The following is a 19746-nucleotide window of genomic DNA, read 5'->3' on the forward strand; positions in this document are numbered from 1 at the left end:
TTATCACATGCATCTCTAATTTCCTTGCCATCCCCCACATCACCACTACAGTTTAGGGGTCTATATACAACCTCAATAACAATTTTTGCTCCTTGCTGTTTCTCAGCTTTATCCATACATCTTCCAGATCACTGGAGCTAATATTGCCTCACTATTGCATTAATTTTCCCTTCAACCAGCAATGCAACCCTACTGTCCTTTCCTTTTTGTCTGTTCTTCCTAAACAATGAACACCCCTGGTCACCCTGCAGCCATGTCTCTGTAATCCCAACTATATTATATCTGTTTACATCTAATTGCGCAATTAATTCATTCACATTACTGTGAATGCTCTGTGCATTAAGGCATAAAGCTTTAAGAGCTGTCTTTTGAACATTCCTTGTCCCATTCTCATTATTTTTCTCTGTGGCCCTATTTGATTCTGGCCCATGATTTCTCTGCCTATCATTTTTTTTTATTCACCTTTCTCTATTTTGTTCTTACCCTTGTTTCTCCTTCCTCCGTCTCCTTGCATCAGTTCCCAAATCCCTGCCATTTTAATTTAAAACCTCCTCAACCACTCTAGCAAATACTTGCCCTAGGACATCAGTGCCAGTTCTATCCAGGTGGAACCCATCCAGTTTGTATTGGTCCCACCTCCCCCAGAACCATTCCAATGTCCCATGAACATAAGAAATAGGAGCAGGAGTAGGCGATCTAGCCCCTCGAGCCTGCCCCGCCATTCAATAAGATCATGGCTGATCTGAAGTGGATCAGTTCCACTTACCCGCCTGATCCCTATAACCCCTAATTCCCTTACTGATCAGGAATCCATCTATCCGTGATTTAAACATATTCAACGAGGTAGCCTCCACCACTTCAGTGGGCAGAGAATTCCAGAGATTCACCACCCTTTGAGAGAAGAAGTTCCTCCTCAACTCTGTCCTAAACCGACCCCCCTTTATTTTGAGGCTGTGCCCTCTAGTTCTAGTTTCCTTTCTAAGTGGAAAGAATCTCTCCATCTCTACCCTATCCAGCCCCTTCATTATCTTATAGGTCTCTATAAGATCCCCCCTCAGCCTTCTAAATTCCAACGAGTATAAACCCAATCTGCTCAGTCTCTCCTCATAATCAACACCCCTCATCTCTGGTATCAACCTGATGAACCTTCTCTGCACTCCCTCCAAGGCCAATATATTCTTCCGCAAATAAGGGGACCAATACTGCACACAGTATTCCAGCTGCGGCCTCACCAATGCCCTGTACAGATGCAGCAAGACATCTCTGCTTTTATATTCTATCCCCCTTGCGATATAGGCCAACATCCCATTTGCCTTCTTGATCACCTGTTGCACCTGCAGACTGGGTTTTTGCATCTCATGCACAAGGACCCCCAGGTCCCTCTGCACAGTAGCATGTTGTAATTTTTTTCCATTTAGATAATAATCCAATTTGCTATTATTTCTTCCAAAGTGAATAACCTCGCATGAGTCTGAAACCCTTTCCCTCACACCATCTCTTCAGTTACATATTAATTCGATACATCCTGTCATTTCTACTCTGACTAGCATGTGGCACTGGTAGTAATCCTAAAATCACTACCTTTCACGCCCTAGTGTTCAACTTGCTTCCTAATTCTCCCCCCCACCCCCTGCCGCCCTAAAACTTCAGAATGTCCTGTAAACTCTCCAAGGCATCCTTGGACCTAGCACCAGAGAGGCAACAAACCATCCTGGAGTCTTGTTTGCAGCCATAAAAATGCACATCTGTTCTCCTTACAATTGAATCCCCTACAACTATTGCATTTCCATGTTTCTTACTCCTCCCCTCTGTAGCAGAACCAACCATGGTGCAATGATTTTGGCTGTTGCTACTTTTCCCAAGACTCATCTCTTTCTGCTAAAAACATCCACTGCTCCAAGATCATCTTGAAGAGCAAAAAGAAACAACTGCCTCTTTTTTCCTTTAAAGTTTCTCACCGATGGTCCCTCAGTCCTCAAGTCAAAAACAGGTATGAGGAGTTCATGGGCTTCTTTGTTTTAAGTTTGAGGCCATTCATTTAGTTTCTATACAGCTTCCCCTGGTCTTCCAATTCAAGCCTGTCACCTTGCACTCGGCCTGCACCTGTGCCTTTCTTTAACTTCTCTCCTGCCCGTTTTATGTCGTTTGCAAATTCACCCCGTGTAAATATTTTGCTCTCTTCAGGCACTGTTTACAAAAAACAAAATAAATCTTGAACCTTGCAAACTGCTTCCCTATCACTAACTACTAAAGCCTTCTTCCAAATTTATGTTCATTCTTCTTCTCTTTATACCAATCTGTTTTGTGCCTTCTCACAGCACTGTAATTGTTGTAATCAATTGACATCCTCTATGTCTATGACTGTGGTGCATTTTTGCTCCTCCACCATCCTTGCACACATTTGACATGATGAACCACATGATCCTCTGCCAATACCTAGTCTCTGTTCCCCAGCTCAGTGGAACTGCCCTTGCTTGGTTCCACTCTAACATATCCAATCATAGTCAGAATTCTGTTAATGACTTTTTTCCCTATTGCTGCATTGTTACCTCTGGCATCCACTCAAGGTCCATTCTGCACCTCCACTGCTTTGCTTTCTACATCTATTGCTACTCTTCACAATATCATTCACAGGCAGGAGTTAGCTTTCAGAAGTATACTTATGACATTCAGCTCCACTGCCTCAACTGCTGGTCTGGTAAGTCGTAATTTAGTCCAGCTAAACATTCATATGACCAAAGCCACTATCATCACCACAAATTCCACACCATTCCTAGCAACTCTACTGGTCTCTCCAGCACTCTCTCAGGTTGAACCATACCACTTGAAATTTGTTCAAGATTCTGGAAAGATTATTTGTCAAACTGGTAAAGGCTAGCCATTCGACATCTAGCATATTTTTAAAATTTCTGCAGTATTAAATTAATCAGTAAGCAATTTCTGGCAAAAAGCTAGTTGGCAATAAAGTGTGTCTTAAAATTTAAAATATATTGCCACATATATCCTTCCTGCTCCTTTCAGTTCAAACTTACCTGCTTGATTGGTCTCAGACTGAGCAATAAGAGCTGCCATTGCTGAGTTGGGATTTAATCGATTTCCAAACATGTGAGATGGTGCAAGATTAAAAGAAGATCCCGGAAGTGCATTTGCCTATAAAGGAAGCAATACGGCATAATTAGAAATGTGCATAAAAGGAAGAGTTTGAAACACAGATCATTTGTAACTGGCAAATCTAAAGCTGTCAATTAAGTGAAATTAAATAATAAAGAACTGCATCACAGAATAGTAGGGAAAAAGCCTATTCTTGTTTACATAATGTTTCCAGTTTCAATTATGCTTCTGTGAAGACCGACAGTATTACTGTATAGTAACAAAAAAAATATACCATCAGACCAATTGCCCAAGCCTTTCTTTCGCCCCGCCTAATTATGGAGATGCAAATTAATCTGTGCTGTTAGACATTTTTTAAGATAAACTTTATTCCTTCCTCTCTAACTGGTTAGGATATCATTCCATAGCTACTGGCTGCCCTCTAGCTGTTAGATTCATGCACTAATTAGTGAATGGTAGAAGACTATTCCACCACATAGCGAAGTCCAATTCTGTTCATGCAACTATATACTTTTCAGCAGCTAACAATCAGGAGTGAAAATCGTGGTTCATTTTATTCTCCCTACCTTACCCCAAGTGCTGTCTCAACGGAGACCAATTAACTCACCACAGAGCAAGAATGAAAACCACAGCCTTGATTGTTTGGTGCTACAGAGGGTGGTGCCTTTAGCTTATTATTCAATAATTTCCAAGCTAGAAATTAACTTAATACAAATTTAAAATATCCTAAAATGTTCATTTAAACAAAATTGACGAACGCCTTGCCCAGAGATCCTCACCATTTGGCCTTGCCAGCTGTATTTTTTAATTATTGCAATGTTTATTCAATTTGAGAAGAACATATATGGTCAGTGAACTTGGCTATGTGTGTTTTTACTTTGCAGATTACCAGGCATTGTGAAACTGACAGGCATGTTGCTGCAACAATATATCTTGCTAACTGCTGGATATAACTACTCCATTCTTCGTGTTGCAAAACTTTCACCCCAATAAGACTAAAAGATCCCCTACAGCAAGGGAATCAGCTGCCTTTGCCCACAATATAAAACTAAGAGCATGACTAAGTTGCAATTTGCTTGCCTGCTGCGCTGAGTTAGCTAGCTTCCTCCTCCCCCACCGCCCCCCCAACCCCCCAAATTCAGATTCCAGCACTTGGGTAGTAGAATATTTGGGGAAAAATTGCTTTCATCATTTAAAGTGTGTAGTTAATGAGGTTTCATTTTTCTGTCCAAATGAGTGCGAAATGAGTGCAAGGGCAGAGGGGTCAAGGATTGGTTTGTTGAGAAGGGGTGATGACATCAGATTTACAGGAGAAAGGGACAACACCTGAAGAAAGAGAATTGTTTAAATATCGTTTAACATGGAGGCCAGAAAAGTTAGGTGATCAGCAGTTGTGTAATTAATTCTATAGCCTCAATATTAACTCTACTGCACTTGTGGTGCACATGGTGCATGGCAAGCAGAAAACCCCCTACAGAAAGCTGAGTATATGTACCGAACTGTTTCAACGATCAGCCATCATTTAAATTTTTCTGAATTGACTCCTGGTGGAAATTGGTAGGAGCAGTATCAAGGCCAACAGGTGGGTGTGGGAATGCAAATGTCCATGACATAAGGTTAGTGCTGCAAGGCAGTTGCAAACATTAGAAAGTAGAAGCAGGAGTAGGGCATTCGGCCCTTTTGAGCCTGCTCTGCCATTCATGATCATGGTTGATCATCAAATTCAATATCCTGATCCCCCCCCCTTCCCCCCATATCCCTTGATCCCTTTGGCCCCAAGTACTACATCTAATTTCTTCTTGAAATCAGACAACGTTTTGGCCTCAACTACTTTCTGTGATAGTGAATTCCACACATTCACCACTCTCTGGGTGAAGAAATTTCCCCTCACCCCTCAGTTCTCCCCCTCATCCTCAAACTATGACCCCTAATTCTGGACTTCCCCCACCATTGGGAACATTCTTTCTGAATCTACCCTGTCTAACCTTGTTAGAAGTTTATAAGTTTCTATGAGATCCCCGTTCATTCCTTTAAAAGTCCAGTGAATATTATCCTAACCGACTTCGTCGTTCCTCATATGGCAGACCTGCTACCCCAGGAATCAGCGTGGTAAACCTTCGCTGTACTACCTCTATAGCAAGGACATTCTTCCTCAGATAAGGACACCAGAACTGCACACAATAGTACAGGTGTGGCCTCACCAACACCCTATACAATTGCAGTAAAACATCCCTATTCCTATACTCAATTTCTCTCGCTACGAAGGCTAACGTACCTTTTGCCTTCTTTACTGCCTGCTATACCAAACAGATGCGGGTACTCCAAGGTAGAGAAAATGTCAAGGCTAGGGAAGTCCACTGATGAGAAACTCTCTTTTTTAAATATTTACCCTTGGCCTCTTCAAGCCACTCTGCTGCTTCCTATCATATAACAGCTTTGGCACCCTGCTGGCCTCCCAATTTCTCTAGTTGAAATTGCAGATGGCTATGTTACATGCTGTTTCCTGTATGGATTGGCAGTCCTCTTGTGCCTGAATTCTGCCTGGCTACAATGGTGGTGGGCTGCTGGAACGTAATCCAACAGCCCTTTCACCCTGTCGACATAACTAAAAAATCTTTCTTTGGCCAATTTCACGTGGGCATCTTAAAAATGTTATGACACATAAGTATGATTAGTTACAGAAAAGTTCAAAAATTACATCGCTTATTAGATAAATCATATGATGTGTGGTATAAGCTGTAGGGACAAGGAAAATCACAGGCTTAATATTCTGACCTGCGCTAACCTAGTTGATCTCAAGCAGGCTAGCAGTAGATGCTAATGTGCAATTGTTTCCGTGCTCATGAGGAAAAAAAATATTTAAGGATGCCTGTTCCAACTATCACTGCGAAGCTGGTAGAAGCAGCACTTAAATAGGTTGACACAGGCAGGTCAGGGCCTTGGCTAGTTTGGCATAATATTCCTATATTGAAATAACTTGTGAACACCCATCATTCTATCCCACACAGAATGATCACCTAGGTGAAGCACTGATGCTGCTTGTGTTCGTCTTCAGGGCAGGAGGGCAGAAAAATCTCATGCAAACTAACTGTTGGAAAAAATACAAATTTCCAAAATGCAAATTTATTGAGCTTTATCCTTTTCTACAGCACAAAACGTGAACACTTTTTAAGAAAGAAAATTAATTTTGTGGGAATTACCCTAAGGGTGTGGTCCTAACATTTTTCTAAACAGTTTGATCAATTACAATTCTAAGCAAGCTGAAATGTCACCTCATTCAATCACTTGCAAAGTGTATAATAATGGTTTCCAGTTTTCATGCATACCCCATGTGTGCAGCCTGATCACAAATACTGGGACTTTAGCAGCATGATGACCGTGTGGTAATCCTACTAATTATTTAATCTTATTAAACCATTTACGAAATAAGGTCAGGTAGATAACAGATGTCTCACAAATGCTCGAGTCTTCCACATCACAGGCTGTCTGCAGAGGTCAGAAGGTCCTACTTCCAACTCTAGTTCAGCTACTAAAACCTACATTTCCTTTGCTCTGCTGAATCATTAGCAAATCAAAAATCATTCCATTACTTCCTTTTCTGATGAAGTTGGATGTTGAAGCAAAAAGGCATCACAAGTATGTGTTTTTCACAATGTAAGACTAAACGATAAATCACAGCTCCACCATGACCCCATCTGAGTAACTGTAATTTTGGCAGTCAGCCAACACTACTAGTAGTGAGCTCTTCCAAAGTTTGTATTCATTCATGTTGCAAATCACAATTCTGAAGGCCTCTACTGGGACTTAAGCCAAACAAGCAAAAATGAACCCTTACATCAAGCAGCTATTGCTGGCCAAATTCTTGCATAATCCAGTTCAGTGAAAAAATGCTTTTCCTTTCATGCATTTACCCAGGCTCTGAAGTTACTTGTATTAAGTGGTAAATATAAAGTGAGATTGAGATATTAAACTGTGACTAGAGACGTACGACAAAAGTACTACTTGGAATAGAGGAGGCAGAGAAATCACTACTGATACGATCGCAACAAATCGGATTTGAAAATTTCTATAAACCTCTGTATTAGAGCATATTTTGATGTAAACTTTGAAGAAAATATTTTAAAAGAATCAACACTACAAACATTTCACGTCTTAAAGCGTTTTGTTTAACTGGTTACACAATAACCTTCTAAATTTTCACATATTTTCAGCAACAAAGGTGGCTATGTATTTTATTAGATCCCGTGGTGTTCTCTTCTTGGCTTTTGCGTATATATGTACTTTTTCTTCATTCTCAAATACAATTTATCAGTATTTTCATTTGTTTTATATCCATTTATTCTCAGTTATTCCACTGTTTTTCCTTCTTTCCCAAATTATTTTTTGTTTGATCTATTTAGCAATATCAAGTCTTTGGGCAGGACTTGTGTTCCCAGGGTGCAATCCCATTGTTAGGATGAAATGCATGTCGAGAAGTCACAAATACTGGTGGTGGGACCCAGAAAAAGATATTGGAATCCTGTACAATTAAGGAAGGTAGATGGGCACCCGAGTCTGGAGGGCCTATAGGAGACCATCCATCACCGGAGGATCCTCAAGATGGAGGTGCCCTCTGAAGTCTTTCCAATCTTTAAAAAGAAAAAATGGCTACGGCTGCCAAGCTAACAACGTTGAGGGGAATAAAAGCCTTGCTGGTTACCCTGGCCTGCCACCAGGAGGCCGCCTTCATCCATCAGCCTGACCTGGTCTCAGAATGGGGCCTGCCTGCCGGTGACAGAAAAGTGCCCTCAATCAGCTCTGTAATTGACTACCTTTCACTGGCAGACAGGTAGCCATCACACGCACCAACCCCTCCCAACATTAAAGCAGCAACCTACTAAATAGAAGAGAGGCAGCAATATGGTGGCAGTATTAGTGCAAAATTGTCATCACATTTGCCTCTGAACCACCATGAAAATCCAACCCTTTTATCTTCTTATTTTACAGGCTCTATTACTTCAATTCCATTCACTGCTCGTCTGGAATTTGAGGCTTTCCAGAGAATGCAAACAATAGCAGTGAGAAAATACTATTGCTCATTAACAGATTATGGATAGCGAGAAAAGGAGTATCACTTAGCAAATCTTTTAGGAGTAATGGTGTTAAAGTATAATTGACAACCAAACGGATCTATTACAGTAGAAGCTGAAAATACAATATACACAATAGGTTCAATGAAAAGAAAGTTCCTTTTTGTAAGATCTGAAATTCGCAACATGACCTTCATGCAAATATTGGTCCTAGTTTACAAAAGCAAATTGGTAATTCTATCAGTTACATCTAATCTACACATGGATTTTACTGAAATCTCTACCTCCAAGCAGAAGATTCCAAGTTTCTCTCATAAATATGTTTGCAAGCAAAAGGTACTACATATGGAAAATTGGGAGTTTGGGTAATATTTGGTCATTTACTGGTCAAAGTGAAGATTAGAGAGAAATACTAAGAGTCAACTTCATCTGACAAAAACATTTCAATAACTACAACCAGCAGGGATATTTTGTTAAAGTGATTTGTAATTGGAAGAACACTTTCTAGACATTAATTTGTATTGCTGTCCAAATGAAAATGCACAGAATGCAAAGTTGTTTAAAATGATCAAATTAAATGTTTTCTTAAAACATGGAATCAACTAGGACATGCTTAAGAGTACAACTTATTTAGTAAATATAATAATTGTATTAATAAAATTATAATGACATTTCTTCACCCGAATCAGAATTAGACAAATGTAAAACAGCCAAGAGACATTTCATTTACAGATCTTTGTAATGCAAATAATTTGGTCGAAAGATTTAAAGAGCCAATGTCTCTTTCTTCAATTCCCATACACATTTGAAATTTAAGCTTCTACACCAAAAAGACAACAAAATTTGTTGTTTGAAGGAACAATTTTCAAGAAATTCCAGATAGACATTAAATGGTCTGCTTAAACTGCTCTCCACCAGAAGAGGCAGCAGTGTACATTTATCTGATAACATGCAGCAAAAGAATTTTAGTGGGCTCTTGTCACGTACGAAATTTGGAAAAGCGAGTCAATCTCCAGTAACAAGTTAACTAAGCTCAAAAGAACGGACATCAAAGAACTGAAAGAATGCTTACTGAACAGATCAGTATCATTTAATCAAAAGGCTAGATCTGAATTTTTAAGAATCCATCTCAGAAACCAAAGGTTTTCTTTTAGCAGTTTGCCTATATCAATTTAAGTCTGTAATTTACAAATACAATCTCTAGGGCTTTCACATGTTGAAACCTGATGCAAGCTGGAGGATTCCTGATGACATCACAAATTCTGCAGTGTTCCCGAGAGAAAGCATTAATGGAGTTGCTCAGATCATTGGAGATGTTGTAAAGGCTGCTGGATTTTTCTTCAACAGGATTTTAAAAGTGTACTAAAATTGGACCATTTAAATCTCAATTGCATGCATGCATGATATCAGTCAAAGCATCAAAAGAAAATCTAATTCTGATGAATATATATCCCAGCAGCTCTCCAGTCTTTTTGGTTAAAAATATTGTTGTTGTGTATCAGCACACCAAAAGTAAGTACCTCTTTATTTTACTGGTTTAATTGAAAATATATTTACAAACCCCAGAATATCCTGTTAATACATAGTAGGTTGATCTGTACCTATAGAAAGGAGTGCTTTGATGAAGATTGACACGCAAAATGTTATTTTTTTCTTTAGATATTGACAAACTTGCTGCATACTTTGAGAACTTTGGCTTATATTTCCAAAAATTACCTTTTATTTATACATTAAAATACAATAGTAAATTCAGAAGTTCCAGATATTTGTATATATAAATATTTAAGGCACTGAATGCAATGAATCATTTTTTGGAGAAAAATAAATGCGTCAACAGAAAACAAAAACTGATAGTCAATGCAAAAAAAGTAATAGAAACAATTTTTCTTTTAGCCAATGTCCCATACAAGTTATGCACTAAGCAGGGTCTCCTGACAACCAGCCCAATTTCTTACTGAGCTCCCCACCAGCAGGGTTTTAATACCCAGCGTGTGATGAGAGATGAAACCAAGTGTGAACAACTTTAAGGTCCCATGAGTAGGGCTGACTGTTGAAGCTGTCAGGTTCAATTGCATCATTCGACATTATTCAATGCCCCAAACTGCTCCCTAATTGTTAGGGGCTTAACATATTCAGTGCCATTGTTTAGCCTAATGCAGAAATGCCCACAGAAGGACTTACATAAAGAAGGGGGAGGGTTTAGATTTTGGTAAACCATGACTGAATTTTCTTTCATTCATAGAGTGACAAGGAAGGGCTGAACAACCAGATGCAATATGTAGCACTTTACACCCTCCTTGGATCATAGTTCATCAATACCCACCTCAACTAAAACACATTTGTCTAGAATCAGTCTGCAATGAAATATTATACCTGCTTAAATCTACAATTCCTTTTAAATGCAGAAAAGTTAAAGATATTTTAGCACTGTAGAAGGATCAAAGTATTTCAACAGGCAGATATATAACACCAGGGGGTAATGGTACAACAGATGATGCAAACAATAAATGAATTAGATGCCAAATCAGTTTGGCTGAAAAATAAATCAGTAAATCAAGCTTTGAATTCATTCAGCTAAAATATGACCATTTATCAGAAAAAGATAAAGGTACTAATGCTAGGTTGGATATCAATTTGATTTGCGTTTTTGGTGATCATTACACCTTTACTGTCAATTTTCCAAATGCTTGTGTTCAAAGCCACACATGTAGGCCTTTTGAAATTGATCATGCTTCTGATGTAAACCAAGACAACAAGTGCTGGCAGCTATTTAATCACGTTGGTGGTGCATTATAGCAAAGCTTGATACCATATTCATGAGTACACCTTTCATTCGGAGTCAATGAATTGTGATCAGGAGCAAGAACCTTAGCTTGCGTTTCCTTTTCTAATCTTAATCTGGGAAAAGAAAACGCGAGCTATAACCCTCACCTTAGTCCAAGATGAGATCAGCTACTTCAGCACAACTCAAACCAAACCTGGGACAATTTTAGTCTACTAGGAGAATACTCTACATGTTTTATGCATTTTTGTGTACATATAGGATGATACCAGACTGAACAAAATAAAAGATAAGAAAGGCAAATCAGAAAGAATTGAGTGATTAGCACTAAATTAGCTGCCTAGAGATTGTAAGACAGATTGGAAAACTGGAGGTGGTAAGAACTTCTACAGGAACAATGAATTAGATTAAGAGACTGTATGGGCAATGGTCATACAGACACAGATGTTTAGCTTACAAACTGAATATAAATTAATAAAAACAGCATATCAATACACGGAACATCTTAGATAAAGAGATAAATTTAATGCAAAATGAAATTCAAATAGAGGCAAATAACAAATCCAAGGAACAACAAAAAAGAAAATATTGAGCGATGGTAAAAAAGGATTAGAAAGTTTGAGTGTATGAACAAAGAAAAGTAGTGAATGATATTATAAACATATTTAAGTAGTAAAGAACAGGGTCAAATAGTGGTGAGCAAGAAAATCTTAAGTATACGAGTATTTTGCCTCAGTAATAATAGAAGTCTATGGTAGTAGGAATGAAAGAAGAAAAAATGGTGAAACTAATAGGCAAGATAACTATAGAAAAGGAAGTAGTAAGGAAAAAAATTGTAGAACTCAAACAGGAAAAGCACCAGGTCCATTCTCAATTTAATTAAGTTAACCAGACATCAGCACAGATTTATAAATGATGTGTCAGACAAATTTAACTGAGCGAACACCAGAAAAATGATGTATTCGTAAGGGATGTATGGGTGTGTGTACAGGGATTTCATACGGTGTTACATTTGGGGAGCAATAATAATGTATACAGTAAAACAGTAAAACTTTTAAATGAATAAAGTAGTATGGGGACATAGAAGCTTACTATGCCTTTTAGCTTTGACATAGGGTCATCTGGACTCGAAACATCAGCTCTTGTCTCTCCTTACAGATGCTGCCAGACCTGCTGAGATTTGGATATAGAGGCTCAGATGTACAAATATTTAAAAGCAGGAGGATGTTAGTAATGTTATACCCACAGAATGTTGCAAAGAAAGGTTGAATTCTATAGTTCTTATTTTAAGGCTGCTTAATTCAAATTAAGGAATAATTATTTTTTAATTTGCACTTTTTGAAAGATTATTTCATGGAATGTGGGTGTCATTAGCAAAGCTATCATTTGTTTGCCATCTCCAATTGCCTTAGAAACATGGGAACCAGGAGCAGGAATAGTCCATTTGAACCTTTGAGCCTGCTCCGCCAATCAATATGATCATGGCTGATCCTCAGTCTTAATGCCATATCCCCTGATGCTATTAAAATTTAAAACATGATCTCTCTCTTTCTTGAATACATTTACTGACTTGGCCTCCACAGCCTTCTGTGGTAGAGAATTCCACAGGTTCACTTCCCTTTGAGTGAAGAAATCTTTTCTCATCTCAGTCCTAAATGGTCTACCCCGTATCCTGAGACAGTGTCCTCTCGTTCTAGATTATCCAACCAAGGAAAATATCCTCCCCACATTGGTCTGTACAACCCTGTTTGAATTTTATATGTTACAATCAGATCTCCCCTCATCCTTCCAAACTCTAGTGAATAAAGGCCCAGTTGAACCAATCTCTTCTCATAGGACAGTCTGATCAACCCCAGTATCAGCCCAGCGAACCTCCGCTGCATTCCCTTTATGGCAAGTATATCTTTTCTTAGGTAGGGAGACCAAAACTGCACACTTTGGACGGAGTGGCTTGCTATGCCATTTCAGGGGGTGGATAAGAGTCAACCACATGTGGGTCTGGAGTCACATGTAGGCTAGACCAGGTAAGGTCAGCAAATTTCCTTCCCTAAAAGACATCAGTGAACCAGATGGATTATTACAACAATTGATGACAGTTCCATGGTTGCCATTACTGAGACCAGTTTTCAATTCTAGATTTTAATTGAATTTAAATTCCACCGACTGCCTTGGTGGGATTTGAATGCATGTCCCGAAAGCATTAGCCCGCGTCTCTGGCTTATTTGTCCAGTGGCATATCCATCAGGTTACTTTCTCCCCTGTTGCCACTTGATTTATGTTCATTCCAACTATTGATGAACTCAAAATTTGTGCAAAAATTAATAGACCTGTGCAAAATTATTTGTTGGGCAACAGCACAGTGGCAGAGTGATTAGCACTGCTGCCTCAGTGCCAAGGACCGGAGTTCGATTCCCGGCTTGGGTCACTGTCTGTGCAAAGTCTGCACTCTCTCTCCGTGTCTGCATGGGTTTCCTCCGGGTGCTCCAGTTTCCTCCCACAGTCCTAAAGACATGCTGATTAGGTGCATTGGTCAGGCTAAATTCTCCCTGGGTGTACTTGGGGGACTTTCACAGTAACTTCATTGCAGTGTTAATGTAAGCCTACTTGTGACACTAAGAAATAAACTTTAAATTTTTCCAGTTTTAGGTGCCTTTCTTTAGGAAGGTATCAATTGCTCAACAGGTTGTGCAAGACCTCCACTAAGATGATGCATTATGAGTGGCTTTCGTTAGGAGGAAAGATGAAAGAAACCGGGTGCTTTTCATTAGCATAGAACATAACAGCGCAGTACAGGCCCTTCGGCCCTCGATGTTGTGCCGACCAGTGAAACCAATCTAAAGCCCATCTAACCTATACTATTCCAATATCATCCATATGTTTATCCAATGACCATTTAATGCCCTTAATGTTGGCGAGTCCAGTTATTGTATACCAGCCATCTCCTTCCTGCTCCTGTACTTTTCCTAACAGTTTTCTCTTCCACCCACTGGTGATGATGTTAGTCATCCAAAACAACCCCAATAACAAATTGTATTTGTATCGTGCCCTTATTGTAATAAAATGCCCCAAGGAGCTTCATAGGATCATTATAAAATAGAGTTATGACATCGAGTCATACAAGTACGAGCTTCCTCGGAGTGACAATTAATGTCGGATGGTCACCCTGTGCTCAGTTTTTTCATGATTTATTTTTCCGAGACTGTCTTGTTCAACCTTCTGACTCAGGCCGGGTGAGAACCAGGCAGTGCAACGCGTCCCTGAGGCCAAATGTCAAATGAGTCAGGGAAGGAGACCATCCCCCCCTTTTTATGGCACTTGCTGCCATAAACCAGATAAGTTTAAAGATCTGTTGAAATCACAAAGGAGAGGGACTTGTTGACTGGGAGTGTCTCAGAGGGAGGTGTTGACCCGTTAGAGAGAATCTCCATTACAGGGGAGGAAGTGTTAGGTTTTTTAGGTAATATTAAAACTGACAAATCCCCAGGGCCTGATGGCATCTATCCTAGACTGCTCAGGGAGACAAGAGATGTAATTGCTGGGCCTCTGACGGAAATCTTTGTCTCTTCATTGGACACAGGTGAGGTCCCTGAGGATTGGAGGATAGCGAATATGGTACCGTTATTTAAGAAGGGTAGCAGGGATAATCCGGGTAATTATAGGCCAGTGAGCTTGACGTCCGTGGTGGGGAAGTTGTTGGAGAGGATTCTTAGAGACAGGATGTATGCCCATTTAGAACGGAACAATCTCATTAGTGACAGACAGCATGGTTTTGTAAGAGGGAGGTCGTGCCTTACAAATTTGGTGGAGTTTTTTGAGGAAGTGACAAAAACGGTTGACGAAGGAAGGGCCGTGGATGTCGTCTATATGGATTTCAGTAAGGCATTTGACAAAGTCCCTCATGGCAGGTTGGTTAAGACTCATGGGATACAAGGAGAGGTGGCTAGATGGGTAGAGAACTGGCTTGGCCACAGGAGACAGGGTAGCAGTCGAAGGGTCTTTTTCCGGCTGGAGGTCTGTGACCAGTGGTGTTCCGCAGGGCTCTGTACTGGGACCTCTACTATTGGTGATATAAATGATTTGGAAGAAGGTGTAACTGGTGTTATCAGCAAGTTTGTGGATGACACGAAGATGGCTGGACTTGCGGATAGCGATGAACATTGTCGGACAATACAGCAGGATATAGATAGGCTGGAAAATTGGGCGGAGAAATGGCAGATAGAATTTAATCCAGATAAATGCGAAGTGATGCATTTTGGAAGAACTAATGTAGGGGGGAGTTATACAATAAATGGCAGAGCCATCAAGAGTATAGAAACACAGAGGGACCTAGGTGTGCAAGTCCACAAATCCTTGAAGGTGGCAGCACAGGTGGAGAAGGTGGTGAAGGTGGCATATGGTATGCTTGCCTTTATAGGACGGAGTATAGAGTATAAAAGCTGGAGTCTGATGTTGCAGCTGTATAGAACGCTGGGTAGGCCACATTTGGAGTACTGCGTCCAGTTCTGGTCGCCGCACTACCAGAAGGACGTGGAGGCGTTAGAGAGAGTGCAGAGAAGGTTTACCAGGATGTTGCCTGGTATGGAGGGTCTTAGCTATGAGGAGAGATTGGGTAAACTGGGGTTGTTCTCCCTGGAAAGACGGAGAATGAGGGGAGACCTAATAGAGGTGTACAAAATTATGAAGGGTATAGATAGGGTGAACAGTGGGAAACTTTTTCCCAGGTCAGAGGTGACGATCACGAGGGGTCACGGGCTCAAGGTGAGAGGGGCGAGGTATAACTCAGATATCAGAGGGACGTTTTTCTGAGATTTGATGTTTAAGGTGAGGAATGGATTCCATAAAAGGCAACAACTCCACTGGTCAGCAAAATGATAACAAAAGGACAGAAAATTAGGTATAGAGCACCCTAACATAAATAGGAGGTAGAAGCAAATTACAACTATTATAACTCGCATTTATATTGTGCCTGACCGAGTGGATGGACATTGCAGTGTAATTACTCAGAAATTGACATGGTCAAAAGAGAAGCCATTATGACCAGTAACCAAACGTTTGGTCAATGAGGGGTTTTACGAATTCCTATAAAAGGATGAATGGTGAAAATGCAGAGATTTAGGGAGGAAATTGCAGTGAATCCTACAGCTGAAGTTATGGAGCAAATGGTGGGACTTATGAATTATAATATGGCAGCAGAATTTTTGATATGCTGAACGTTATGGAGGGTAGATGAGGAGAGGTCAGTCAGAGGAGAACTGGAATAGTCAAAGTTGGAGGTAACAAAGCCTAGATGGGGCTGTCAGCAGCAGATAGGTTAATACAGGGTCAGAAATGGGCAATATTAAGAAGGTCTTAGTAATGGAGAGGATATGGGATCATTAATTCAGGCCCAAGTCAAACAGAATGCAAAATTTGCTAACACTGTGGTTCAGGCCAAAATGGTGGCCGGGCTGTAGTGGCTTTTAATAGAGAAATGGTAAGTATATCAAAAGTAAAAAGAAACGGTGCAAATGGCTTGTTCTTTCACACCGTGGCAGGTATGTGATGGGTTCAATAGCCTCATCCAGCGATGAAAAGTTTTAAGATTCATCATTGTCTTGATTTCAGTACATGGTTACAAGAACAGGCCAAAGGCAGAGAATTTCACATCTAGTAACTCGCCTTCCAACTGCCCAAAGCTTGTCCACCACCATTTACAAGGCAAAATTCAGGAACATGCCAGAGTGCTCTCCGCTTGCTTGAATGAGTGCAGCTCCAACAACATTCAAGAAGTTTGACACCATCCAGGACAAAGCAGCTCTTTATTGGCACATCAACTGCCACCTTAAACATGTGTAATATCCACAAGTTGCACTATAGCAACTGACCAAGGCTCGTTCACCCGCAACTTACAAACCTGTGACCTCTACCACCAAGAAGGGCAAGGACAGCTTTGCTTGTTAAAAGCTCCCTAGTGGATCACTTGAATCATACCTGAAGTGAAACATCTCATGCTCACCCGTGCCATGGGAAACTGCAAGTTCCCCTCCAAGCCACACATCATTCTGACTTGGAACTATATTGCCATTCCTTCACTATCGCTGGATTAAAATCCTGGAACCTAACAGCCGTGGCACTGTGCGTGTATCTACACTATATGATCTGCAGCAGTTTAAGAAGGCAACTCACCAGCAACTTCTGAAGGGCAATTAGGGATTCGAGTTAGGGCAATAACTGCTGGCCTAGCCAGCAATGCCCACATCTCATCAACAATTGAATAAAAAGTGGACACATAAATTTCAAAAATACAGAGAATGAATGGAGAAGAGCATCGAGGAGTTGTAGAATTTTAAGAATTAAGACAGGAAAGTTGATAAAAGCATTGGTAATACAAGACAGAGATATGAACACATTGCAAAGAGAGGCTGGGGAAGCGAAGGCTGAAATGGTGATTAGGAAATCAAATGGAATGTTCTTTATTTCAGGTGTAATGATACTGTGTCTTTAAGAATGTTTCACTGAAGGTTTTTCCAAGCAGGCCCTAGCATTTTATTTTGGCACCATTTATCTGCAGCCTGTGTCTCTAATTGTTACTGAAGCAATATAACGGACATCATGTTTATTTTTAATATAGACTAATGCAGTGTCTTGGGTTTTATATCCTTTTAGAATTGCTGGGTGGAGCATGATTGATGTCTGGTGACAGTTTTTTCCCCCACAGAAAAGTCCAAGGTTTTAGTTTCAATTTTCTCAGTTGCTTTTTGAACTCGAGACAGAAAACAGTCTCTCTTATTTTCCCCTCTCTCTGGAGTTGGAAATTCTGCTGTCTGAGAGTTGCTGTTAGAAGCTGGTGGAGGCAGGCAGTGTCTCTGTCTCTGCTTTTTGGACCAGGACTGGGAAGTCTCAGAGAACTGATCCAACTTTCAAAGGACCAATTCATAGCAGGCATTTAAAAAGCTGCAAAGTCCTGTATCAAATGGGCATACTTGCTTTCTATGCCAAGTCTGGCAAAGGGTCTACATTTGTGGGGTGTTGTTTGACTTAGAACATCATAAATAGCTAGCTGTTAAGGTTTATACTATATCATGTTTGATTCTTGTAATTGGTATAAGTTATGCTAAACTTTATGATATTTTAACTGGTGTTCTTTAAACTTTGCTTGTTAAAAGCTTCCTAGTGGGTCACTTGAATCATATCTGAAGTGAAACATCTCATGCTCACCCAAGCCAAATTCAAATGTAAACACTAAGATCTAGGCTACCTTCAAAAAAAGCACTTGGAATTTCTGGCCTTGGTCTTCACACAGGGGAAGGAATATAAAAGCAAAGTTTACTGCAGCTGTAGAGCATTGGTGAGACCACATCTAGAGTACTGTGTACAATCTTGGTCTCCTTATCTGAAAAAGGCTACATTTGCATTAGCAGTTCAGAGAAGTTCAAATCATTCCTGGGATGAAAGGGCTTATCTTACAAAGAAAGGTTGAACAAGTTGGCCCTATATCCACAGTACATACAAGAATGAGATGAACTCTTATTGAATCACATAAGATCCTGAGAGAATAGGGTAGATAAAGGAAGATGTTTCCCTTTGTGAGGGAGATTAGAACTAGGGCATACAGTTCAAGAATAAGGGGTCCCCTTTTAAGATAGATGAGGAGAAACATTTTCCCTGAGAATTGTTTTAATATGTTGAATTCTCTTCTGCAGAAAACAGTGGAAGTGGAGTTGAGACCACAGCCAGATCAGCCATGATCTTTTTGAATGGTGGAGCAAGCTCAAAGGACCAAATGGCGACTCCTGCTCCTAAGTCCTGTGTTCCTATGTCCCTAGTTCTATGTAAAGAAAAGAGGTAGCTGTTGTTACAAGGTAAAAGCTTGCATTTATTTCTAACTCTTCACATACTCAGGATGCCCAAATTCCTTCATAAGCAATATATTGCTTTGGATACATACTCACTGTTGTTAAAGTAGGTGAATATGGGATACAATTTACACACTTGAGAGGTTCCATAAAGAGCAAATTAAATAAATGATCCGTTAATTGAAAAATAAATATTGATAAAGACACTAGAAGTCTTCTTTGAATTCTGTCATGGGACCATTCATATCTAACTGAACAGGAAGATACTTTGCCCTGGCATCTGAATGACAGGATATCCAGCAATGAAGATACTATGTTGAAGCTGTTGGAAAATTAGATTTTCTTTGCCCCAGGAAGCTGGTGAATACAATGAAAGTTTATTTATTAGTGTCACAAGTAGGCTTACATTAACACTGCAATTAAGTTACTGTGAAAAACCCCTAGTCGCCACACTCCAGCGCCTGTTTGGGAATACTGAGGGAGAAATTAGCATGGCCAACGCACCTAACTGTATGCCTTTCAGACTGTGGGAGGAAACCGGAGCACCCGGAGGAAACCCACGCAGACACGGGAGAATGTACAAACTCCACACAGTGACCCAAGCCGAGAATCGAACCCGGGTCCCTGCCACTGAGAGGCAGCAATGCTAACCACTGTGCCACCATACTGCCCACTGAATCAACAGTTTCATTGAGATGATTGGAGGTTTTCCTAGAAGTTGCTTCAAAGGAAACAATCAGGAAGGAGTGGTCTTTGCCACTGTCGTGAAACAGTGAGGAACAGTATAAACTTTTTAAAAAAAACTTTTGATGGCAGCCTCCAGTCTGCTTTCCCAATAGGTTGGATGGTACATATTTAGTTTGGAATGTTTGTCACTTGTCATATTGGATACGCTAGCATCTGTTTTACACCGTTATCTGGACTTTTCTCTCCCCTTCAGCTGATCTTC

At 40.2% G+C, this 19746-nt stretch overlaps 1 protein-coding gene across 9 annotated transcripts in view; it reads right to left on the reverse strand.

Moving 5' to 3' along the window:
* The window catches only part of mllt10 (MLLT10 histone lysine methyltransferase DOT1L cofactor), a 248754-nt gene that overhangs the window by 58742 nt on the left and 170266 nt on the right, over positions 1-19746 (reverse strand). For all 9 annotated transcript variants that reach the window (XR_013500066.1, XR_013500065.1, XM_078234429.1 and 6 more), the window contains one exon: positions 3033-3150. Coding sequence is in view for 7 of the 9 variants with exons in the window: in XM_078234429.1 (XP_078090555.1) it covers positions 3033-3150 (118 nt within the window). In the remaining 2 variants the exon portion in view is untranslated. The remainder of the gene's footprint in view (positions 1-3032; positions 3151-19746) is intronic.

The sequence above is a fragment of the Mustelus asterias genome, chromosome 2, assembly GCF_964213995.1.
Source record: "Mustelus asterias chromosome 2, sMusAst1.hap1.1, whole genome shotgun sequence".
Lineage (NCBI taxonomy): Eukaryota > Metazoa > Chordata > Chondrichthyes > Carcharhiniformes > Triakidae > Mustelus > Mustelus asterias.